The sequence below is a fragment of the Onychomys torridus genome, chromosome X (genome assembly GCF_903995425.1).
Source record: "Onychomys torridus chromosome X, mOncTor1.1, whole genome shotgun sequence".
NCBI classification, from domain to species: Eukaryota; Metazoa; Chordata; class Mammalia; order Rodentia; family Cricetidae; genus Onychomys; species Onychomys torridus.
Genome location: NC_050466.1, coordinates 47820404 through 47831552, shown reverse-complemented (window position 1 = coordinate 47831552; position 11149 = coordinate 47820404). Strand labels below are relative to the sequence as shown.

General features: G+C 39.8%; 1 protein-coding gene across 1 annotated transcript in view; it reads right to left on the bottom strand.

Annotated features, from left to right (window-relative positions):
* Positions 1-736: 736 nt before the first annotated feature.
* The window catches only part of Tmem185a (transmembrane protein 185A), a 34237-nt gene continuing 23824 nt past the window's right edge, over positions 737-11149 (bottom strand). Inside the window, exons 3-7 of the mRNA XM_036174576.1 lie at positions 9251-9458; positions 7625-7708; positions 4246-4422; positions 3517-3640; positions 737-2325 (exon numbers count right to left, since the gene is read on the bottom strand). Of these exons, the coding sequence (XP_036030469.1) occupies positions 2081-2325; positions 3517-3640; positions 4246-4422; positions 7625-7708; positions 9251-9458 (838 nt within the window). The 3' untranslated portion in view covers positions 737-2080. The remainder of the gene's footprint in view (positions 2326-3516; positions 3641-4245; positions 4423-7624; positions 7709-9250; positions 9459-11149) is intronic.

Sequence of the window (11149 nt, the reverse complement as noted above, 5' to 3'; positions counted from 1 at the left end):
AGATGAGCAGAGATGTCTACTCAAAGTAGCTTTGATATCCCATTGTCCTCCCACATAGGACTCTTCCAGATACCACCCCATTTTCTATGAATAAACAAAATCTCCACAATGGAGAAAGAGTGACCCCAGAGTCCCAGGCCTTTGGGAGCAGTAGGCTTAAGCAGTAGCAGCAGAAACCTCTTAATTTCCCCACAGGGAGAAAAGAACTAATGGTGCATAAAACAGGAGTCAAGCACTTGGAAGTTGAGTCTCAGCTATTGCTTTGACTTAACAAGGAATTTTCTGAAATCTAAGGAAAGAATTCAGGCCTTATCTCTGGCTACATGCAGGGTATCACTTACCAACAGCAATTATTTGATTTGCCTGTCAGTTGCTGTCAACCATGACCTGAAAGATCACCCAGTAAAATCCCTCTTGAACTGCAGGGACAGCTAAGAGAGCTAGACAAAACTGTGCATTGCAATTGCAGGCATGCTCTAGAACCACAGGCATAGTCTAGAAGGCCTCCAAAGCTTTCACGATGGCAAAAGGCCATCATGTAGCCACTACAGATGGATGGTAGGTGTTTTTTGTTTTTTGTTTTTCCCTTTGTATACCCTCTACTGCTTCTTGAAGAGACTCAGTGAAGGATGCTCACCCTACCTGCCTACTTTACTTGCCTGTGGCAGCCAGAGGATGTTCTTGGCATAGGGTGAGAATAATTCCAGTTTCTCCATAAAGTGAAATACACACAGTACACGTGTAAAATGAACCACTTTATTGAACAACTACATGAGCAAAAATAGTGGATTTAACCACATTTTTAACAAACCAGGCAAAAAATGCTACCTACACTCTGTTCCCCCTTTCTCCTGAAAAACAAGCTTGCTAGAGGCCTGTGCCAGGGGTAGGATCAGGGTCATAGTAGAATTCAATTATGTGTGACTGAAGCCACTGATCAGGTGACCATGCAACTCCATTGCACCTCCTGATCAGGAAGATCAATGCTCCCTTTACTTCCATTGTGAATCATTTGATTTAGACTAAAGGCTATTGTTCTTGTATGATGGGTTTAGGGTTGGCTATACCAACAGAACCTGGAGAAACTGCTGACAGGTGATGACATCTAAGTACCAATATGTCTAATTTTTCTTGCAGGTGGGTAGACATCTCTGGACTCAGACAGAAGTCCCTAGCTATTCTGACTTGCCTTGGAAACCTTCTCCTGTGCCCTGGTCTTAAGGAGGGTTCACTTCTTGGGATTTTAAGCTCATTCTCCTACCTCCATGTTGAACAAGCACAGACCGTTAATCACTTGTAGAAGCTGTGCTAGCAGGAGCAGCTACTATACAAGAGAAAGAACTCCAGGGTGTTGGTGGTCATAGTAAGTGAAGGTGGGGCATCTGTCTAGGCCAAAGCATTTGAGCCATCTGCTTCTACCCATCTATCTCCAGCACAAGCTTGTAAAAAAATACTTTAACAGAGAATATGCTGTACAGAAGTAGGATTTGACACTGTATATTACAATGCTAAAATAGCTGTATAAATACTATACAGGCATGGAATCATGCCATTGGGAAGGGCTCACTGATGAAACCCTGCAAACCTGCTGTCATCCTGCCTAAAGCAGGTACAGGGAAAGCAAGGCTGGGCTGTATCTGAACACAACAGGTGTATACAGACCTAGTTACAGTCCCTACTGGCTACCTATAGCAGCACAGTTGAGTCACAAATGGAAGTGATCCCATAAGAACCACATCTTCCAATACTGTGATAGGAATTTAGCACTAGAAAATTTGCCAAGACCACAGATGTGTCTTCTGCAGGTCTAGGCAGCAGTCATCCTTAGGTGGGAACCACAGAAATGAGAACACACTTCAGGTACCCATACAGAAAGAAGTGGGTTCTCTGATGTGTCACTGGCATCCATATTGGTAGACACTTTAGTTCCTGCCACCTATGTTCTGTTATGAGTGGCTGGTTGGCACTCAATGCAAATGAGACTTCAGATGGAGGTCCACAGTTCCAGGCCTGGGTCAGGAGCAAAGGAAGTAGGAGTGTACATTCCAGGACATTCACACTCCAGCCCCAGAGGTGTGCTTTAGTCTGGCATTTCAATATTCAATTTGGGTGGAGGGAGGACATACTTGCCAGGGCTCTGGGTGATGACTACCCTGGCCTTCTTGCGAAACATAGGTGCAATTTTAGGAGGTTCTGGAATGGGAGTTTCTTCTGTTTCCTCATTATCTTCATGGTGGAGATCATATGAAATGTTTCCATACTCTCTCAAAAATGGGAATATTTCAAGCAGAAACTGGCAGAAATCTTTGCGAATACCAAACCACCCTGAAAAATAAGAAATTTTACTTTCAAACACTAGGCTTTAATGTCACATTTCTTTCCTGAACAATGAGTTTTACTGGTATTATGTATCACTTCATTCAGTTTCCTCAGAAGTGAAGGCTAGCCAGGATCTAATTGCCCAATAAGCAGAGGAATTTAGACTTTTAGCTCCAAAGTTCTTAGAGTGGGACCCCAGGCCAGTGGTGGCAGCATGTTGGGAAGTGATTCTCCAGCCTCCAATTAGAGCTCGTAGTTGAAAAACAGTGAGGTAGGCTAAAGAGTACAGCTTTACTTAACCAACTATTATTTCAGATGCAAGCTGGAGTTGCAGAGCCACTGACTATGGATAGCAGTTCTCAAATGCTGGCAAAACCTAGACCATGCCACCTCCTTCCAATTTTTTAGATCCAGGTTAAACTACTTGGTGACAGAGTGATATTTTAGCAAAGTATTCCTATAATTATCTGAAATCTGAGTAGACATAAGAAGGAATTGGCCAGAGTGGAGTCTGAGTTCATGGGAACCCCTAAAACAAGGTAACTGGGGTGTGCTCTCCCTATTTCATTGGAGACTGTCATCTTGGTGTTGGCTCTCCCAGAATACAAATAGCAGCCCAGCCTGCACTACAGTTTAGGCTTTTCCCTTCTAAGGCTGTTCAGATGGGCAGTTCTCTGGGTTACACATAGTAGAACTTACAGCCTTATGAGGATGGTACCCTCCTCAAAGACCACCTCCAAAGTGCATGCCATAGCATATTCGTTAAGACAGAGTAGCCTAGCTCCATGAAATGGAAAAGACTCTATTCCATTGAGAGATGGGTAGAACTAGAGCTGGGATGACTCTTGGCATTTTGGTGGGAGATGTGGGTTTTTCATGGATCCGGAAAGGATCTAGAGCCCACTCTTAAGGAGGATAGAATGGGAACTCGAAAAAGACACCTGCCATGTTTGGTCCTACCTCCACTTGTCTATTTGTAGTGTGTACTGGAAATGAGGTATAATACAGACTAGCATTCCAAAGCAAATGTGAAAACATGCCCTTCCTGTGGAGCACCACTCTCCTTCGCCATCTTTAAAGTACCCATAACAACTTCTAAACTGGGGTCCTTAAGATTCATCCTTTCATAAAGCATAGCACAGGCACAGACCTCCCCCACCTAACACACACAGAAAGGTTCTTAGTCTGTGGACGTACAGTGGTTTCCTCCTTTCTGTCCAAATGTTGTTGCCATCAGTGTGATCAATGAGAGCCACAGGGGAACAAATATTGGAATACAGGAGAAAGCATTGTGTCCATCTAGTTTGTGAACCAGCAGGATCTAGAAAAAGACAAAATCAAGATGGTATTGATGTGTCACCAAAAAATGGACCAAGTCTGCAGCTGTCTCTGTTATAACCCTTCCCTATGTCACACATGTCATGTCTGGGAAGAGGGAAGGCCACTACAGGTAACAGCAACAAACCATTTATCCAGGGAAAAAAGACCATGGGAGATTTTGCATCCTTCCCTAGGGCCGAACAAAAGTTCATTCAGCTGAAAGATTCCCACTGCTGGGAGCTTTATGAGAAACTCCTCTCAGGGTTTGTTCAAAGGAGTAAATAGTATCTTGGGGACCAGGAGGGACAAAGAAAAGCCTCTGATTACAGTATCTAGTCTAGAATTCCCCACAAAACTCAATACAAAACCAGGATATCTAATACTTACTTTTAGAAAGCAGAAGGTGGACATGGGCAGATGCCTTGTAGCTACAGAATTATACTGCTGGCTGTGAGTTCTATAAGCACATTCTCATTCTCCTAAATTCCCTCTGGAATTTTTGTCTCCCATAAGGATAGCAGTATACCTACCTACCTAGCTATAACAGATGAATCCCAGATAAGGGTGGGGTGTGGTAGCACAAGAGGTTTCCTGTTGAAAGCTTACCTCAAAAGTAAGAAGAGGCACAACAATGGTCATCCAGCTCAGTGCCATGGTTATATGTGTCCTGCGTTGTTCTGCAATCACATCCATGGAACGCAGGAATAGAACGGACCAAACGATGTAATAGAGGACCACCAGGCACAAGAAGGACATGAGGATCCACAGAGGGACACACACAACCTGCAGAGGGATAGAAACACGTGTCTTCAGAGCTTCCCTACATCCTCTGGTGGCTACCGTTATCACTTTGCTGGCTGTGTTCAGGTAGTAGGGAAAGCATGGCTACAGACAGTCCTCCTGCCCAGGACTGCCACAGAGATAGCATTGGAAACATCATATTCACCCTGAGATTCTATCCAGGAAATGCTGCCCTTAGGCCCACTTCCCTTAGGCAACAACCTTACATATTTTAAGGTGTTTTTTTGTTTTTTTTGAGACAGGTTTTTTTTTTTTAACACACTCTCAAGTCACCTATTTCATCTTTCACTCACTCCCATGCTTCCTCACTCTCAGTCACTCCCACACTCCTTTATTCTCACTCACTTATTCCCAGTCTCTTGCTCTCTAACATGTTCACTATTATACATATACTCTCAATCACTTATTCAACCATGCATGCATACCTAGTCATTCCCTCATTCCCACAGTCATTCATTCTATCATGCTCATTCATAGTTCCTCACTGTCCTTCACATACCCACTGTCACTCCATTCATTTTCTCTCATTCTTGGACATTCATATAATTATCTCTCCCATTCCTACTCATTCTCACTCATACACATATTCCATAACATCAGAATGATTTCTTCCTTAACTGTCATAGCCACTTTGTCTCTTCCTCACTACTTATTCTCACTCATTTACACTCCCTTGCTTTCACTCTCCACTCAGTTCTTCATACTTAGTCTCATTTACATCCCCACTTCCTCCCATCACTCATTCACATATTCCTTTAGTCAAATAATCCCTCATGCTCACTCAGTCTCCCTCACTGTTACATTCTCATTCTGTCAAATTTTCATTTCCACTTTCTTACACATCTCTACTCTCACAGTCACTTGCAGACTTCCTCCCTCACTCTCAGTTAGTCTCTCACATATTCATTCACTCACACTTAATCTCACTTACTCACTTCTTCACTATTATTCTCACTTGGAGTTATTCAACAACACAGCCACTCACCCCATCAATCACCTATGTATATGTGTATGGGTATGTGTGCATATGAGTAAGTCCTTATTTTTTAATCGAGTCTTTTGTATATATTACTCAGAAGTCAAAGTTTTGACATGTACTTGCAAAACCTTTTCCTCAGCCAGTGAGTGATCTGTCTTTTTCTTTATTTTATTTTACAAAGTCTAAATTTATAATTTTGTCTTATATATCATATTACTGGTGCCATTTATAAAGACTGCTTCACTTAATTGCAGGCTTTAAAGATTTTTCCTCCCTTTTCCTCTGAGAGTGCTAAAATTTTGACATCTTATGTTAGACCTGTGATTTGCGTTGTTCCACAACTTTTAGGCCTCTTGAATAGCTTAGAGTTCTTGATTACAAGTTTGCCACAAAGTTTGTCTATGTATAGCTTCCAATAGCTCTTCTAAAGCACATCTGTGATGGCATTAATTTATTGATACTCCTTTCATGAGTAGAAGGATAGTGATTTTAACAGCTTATTTTGCTCTCACCAATTATAAGATATACGTAGTCAGACTGCTTCATCCATTTGGCTCTGAATAGGGTTAAGAGTTAGGATCCCTCTACTTAATGTGGAGTTCAAGATTTCTTTTTTCCTAACATACACAAATGGATGGCGTGCGCGCGCGTGCGCGCGCGCACACACACACACACACACACACACACACACACACACTTACCCCAAATATACATTAAGCATTTGAAAACACAATCCATCCAAAATTTAAAAAACTGGTATAACCCCTTGAGATACAGTCTCATGTAGCACAGGCTGGCTCCGAACTTGCATGTAGCCAAGGCTGACCTTGAACTTCTGATCCTCCTGTCTATACTTCCCAAGTGTTAGTATTATAATCATGTGCCACCTGGCCTGGCTTATTCAGTAATGGGAATTGAACCCAGGGCTTTTTGCATGTTAGGCAAACATTCTACCAACTGAGCTAAGGAAGAGGTCTAAAGGCAGGGACAAGAGAGTGTAAAACATGAAAAAAGAAAGACAAATATATGTTCTCTCTTATATGTGGAATTAGATTTAAACATGACATGAAAGTATAAGGTATCTGTTTGGAGAGGATAAAGAGCTAGCAAGATGGGGGAACAAGAGAGGGTAATGGGGGCAAATTTAGGCAAACAACAATGAATGATATTCACATAAAAATGTTAAAATTAACCCCATTATTTTGTAACTAAACATATAAATAGGAAATAAATCTGTTAAAAAGTTTCAATCTTGGGGCTAGAGAGATGGTTCAGTGGATTAGAGTACGTGCTGGACTTGCAGAGGACCTGGGTTTAATTCCCAATACCCACATGGTGCCTTACAACCATCTGTAGCTCTAGTCCCAGGGACTCTTATGCCCTCTCTTCTGGCTTCCTTGGCCACTAAAGGTATATGTTACACTGACATACATCATGGAAATACTCATATACATAAAAATAATAAAGTCTTAAAAAAAATCTTTAAAATTTTTTTAAAACTTTCTGTTTTATAACCCAGTAATAATTTTTCTAGAATACTTTCAAAGAAAACAAGAAAATATTAAACAAGGATTTTTATATCCAAAAACACACCAGAGGTTTGAGATAAAAAAAAAAATTCTTGTAGTGTTTATGGAATAGCAGGATAATTATGATTGATAATAATTAAATGGTTTAAAATAGCTAAAAGAGGATAGCATTTTGAACATTGCTTGCACAAACAAATGACAAATGTCTGAGGTAATAGATATGGTAATAAAACTGTTTTAATTGTTACATATTATAAATACAAAATGAAAGGTCTGACTGTTCCCCATAAACAAATATAACTAGGATGCCAGTTAGAAATTCCAAAAACTTAAGAATATATATGCACGGAAACATTTTGAAATCACAAATAATAGTGGCAACTGAAACATCTAGAAACAAGAATATGTTTCATAAATGCGACTTATGAATCAATAAAGAATGTTATAATGCTTATACTATATTAAAACAAAAGAGCAGGATACAAAATCTTACACACAAAGGAACTTCAACAGCTTGTGTATAAGGGGATAAAACCCACTATGTTAGCTCCCAGTGTTGGTACTATCATTAGGCTGCTTGCTGCTCATGCTTGCTTGGTTTTTAAAAGCCTCCTGCAATAAATATAAATTACTTTTATAATAAAATATTTGTTTAAGGGTTTAAAAAGCTACATACAAGCCAGGGCCAGTGGATGATCTTGTCCAGTCTTAAGGCAATGAATATAAACTGGAGAATGTTGACTGAACACAGGATTTCTAGCTAAAAACGAAGAAAAGAACCAGTTAAACAAGTTGCATTTAATACAGTGGTTATGTGTTTAACACGATAGTAGGCAATGCAAATTATAAGATGGTAAAATGTTAACACTACTGTGCTGCTTCTGTTTTTTCCCCCTAACAGAGAAGCACAGTATTATCATGCTTAGGGGAATTATGCACAAGTCTTTTCTCTCATCCTTATAGTCAGCTGGTATCTTGGCCATTTCATTGTTTAAGATCTGAGTGCTGTTGGCCAGACAGTGACCTTTTTTGAAAAAAGAAAAACAGATAATCTACAGTACATTTCCTCCAAGCCTCCTTTCTGCCCCTACTGGCAATCATCTATATTTATCACCACCCTCAAACTTCTTTTTCCTTCTACCCAGGACTCTGCCCTAAATCCCATGCCTTCTTTTCCAATTTCTTGAGGACCATCTCACCTCAATCTGGAAGGTTACTTACTCTGTCACATTTTAATTCTTTTTTTTAAACTGTCTCTCTGAGGTATTTTGGTCACTGAGGTGCAAAAGCTAACATACAGTGGTCAGCGGTCTGAAAATATAAATTACTGAAAGGAACCCACTGTACTGGGCCCCAGGCATTTGTGATAGGTCCTGGAGAAAATAAAATAGGGCTGAGTAAGTGTAGATTAAGTAAGGAATAAGGCATTGGAAACAGAGTAGTATGGAAGAGCTGCTCTGTAAATAGAAAAAACACGACAACTTCTTTTCTCTTTCAGATGAGAGAGAGAGACAGAGAGAGACAGAGACAGAGAGAGGGTACAATGTGCAAAGTTTCTGGGATAAGTGTGGCCAACTTCCAGAACAAATGCTGAGGAGACAGGCTTGCAAAGAGAAGATGGAGAACATGGAGGTTTTTAAGAAGGGCAAAGCCTCAAATATCTCTGGGAAATTAGAGGTCATATGCACAGACAGATGGTACTAGACTGCACCAACTAGATCTATTGCTTCCATATTGACTCCCCAACTCTAAGAACCACTGTTACATATTTGTCTTCTAGGTGAACCTCTCATGAAATTTTAGTGCTGAATATATTTTGTAGATAATATACTATGTGTATACCTGTGCTTTACCCATAAAGAGAACACAGCTTTCTTCATTCCTAACAACAAATCGATATTTACTCTTTGAGATCAAGAATGTGCTGACACTGTTAACCCAATATCTGGCTGAAGCTACAGACCATAAACCTATGATGGTTTTGTCCATCAATCAAGTGACTTTTTCAGCATTCTCTGGTAAGTAGCCAGAGGCGAGAAATACAAATAAGAATTGGTTGGGTTTACTGAAGGTTGTTAGGAACTACAGAGAATAAAAGTGGGCTGAGAAAGGTACTCTCCCACCACAGTGTACCTGTCCCTACCAGCCACACTCACTCCATGGATTTTCACCACTTCTATAATAGTAAGATCCCCATCCATCAAGATCAAGTCCTTCTTGATACTCTATGTACTGCTCCTGTGGCCTAGCTCTATCACTATTCCTCTCTCTTGGGACTATTGGTTAAATACACAGATCTCACCTCTAGTGACCTGTCATGACGAAAGCCCCAGACGCATGCTGCAACAGATACTGGGGAAACAAAAAACAATGGCATGAAGACGAGAAGCCAGAAATGGCTTCCTCTCTCAATCCTGTCACAGACCAGAACTTCAAACATTAGCAGGAGCAAATGGATTCCCACAGCAATCAACATGGCTTTAAATTCCACACATGTTTCTCCTTCTGCTCTAAAAGGGGATAGAAGGAGAAGAAAGAAAGAAAAAACACAGTTCAGAATCCTCAGTACAAGGAAAAATTCCACAGCAAATACCAACTTAATTCACATTCTGAATTTCAACTGTAAATATGAAAAAACACAAAGATGAAGTAGAGAGCTCTTAAACCTATCTTTAATAGACAATCTTTCAAATATCCAGGAATATGTTCATAACTTTATATTCATAACTTTAAACTCAACTATAAAAGTTACTTCCAGCCGGGCATTGGTGGCGCACGCCTTTAATCCCAGCACTCGGGAGGCAGAGGCAGGCAGATCTCTGTGAGTTCGAGCCTGATCTTCATTACTCATTGAATTAAAAATAATACAAATCACAATTCATACAATACTAGAAATATAACTTTAGCTTCATTTGCAAGGGTAAATTACATTCAAGAAAATATGTCAATTTTCTTAGATGCTACTTTAAAATGCAAATAAAAAATTAAAAGTCTTTCATTAATCTTTATTCCAGTATAATAATGAATTAAAACCTGCAAATTAAAAAGTTAATGTTGTGCTCAAACAAAATAAGTTTAATTAGCTGTATAAACATAAACATAAACTTTGAATACATTAAAATTGAAAATGTTTATAATGCATTTGGAAAGGCCTACAATTTTCATTCAAAATACAGATAACCATTCCTGACACACTTGACCTATGGGTGGTAAATATTCTAGAAATTAGAACAAAGAGAAAAGATAGTCACAGGTAATTCCTGTAGGACTCACTAGCATACTGCTGATTAATGGTCACAGGGGAATGACTATACCAGTGTATAACATACATCTAGCCAGCTATAAACACAATTTCTTTCCTTACTTGAAAAGTATAAAAACAAAGAAAAGATGTATAAAACTTTCAAGTATCAATTAGTTAATTTGTTTTTGAGAAACAAATATTAGATATCTGAAATTTTTGTCATAAAAAAAGAGATAGATCTACAACTACAGATGGGGGCTGGACAGATGGTGCAGTGTTTAAGAGTGCTTGCAATTCTTCAAGAAGACTTAACTTCAGTTCGCAGCACACCCACTGAGTGGCTCACAACCACCTATAACTCAGCCCCAGGGATCTATCACCCTTTTCTGGCCTCCACAGGTACCCTCATACACAGGGCATACATTTACACAGGCACATGATTAAAAATAAAAAATAGCTGAGCAGTGAGTGGTGCTACATGCTTTTAATCCCAGCATTTGGGAAGCAGAGGCAAGTGGATCTCTGTGAGTTTGAGGCCAGTCTGGTCTACAAAGTGAGTTCCAGGACAGACAGGGCTACACAATGAAACTCTTCCTCAAAAAATAAAATCTTGAAAGATTCTATTACAATCTCAAAACAAAACAAAAACCATTCACACAAAAATGTCCTTCATTTGCTAAGATTCTTAGTGTGTAGCCTTTTAAAAGTCCTACATACCTATGGGATATGCATTTTACATAGTCTAAACTACAGCTTTTTTTTTTTTCCTTTTTCCAGATTGGGTTCCTCTGTGTAGCCCTGGCTGTCCTGGAACTCACTCTATAGACCAGGTTGGCCTTGAACTCATAGAGATCTACCTGCCTCTGCCTCTCAAGTGCTGGGTCTGCCTTTCAAGTGCTGGGATTCAAGACATGCATCACCACTGTCTGTTTTTTTCCTATCTTATCTGAAAAGTTG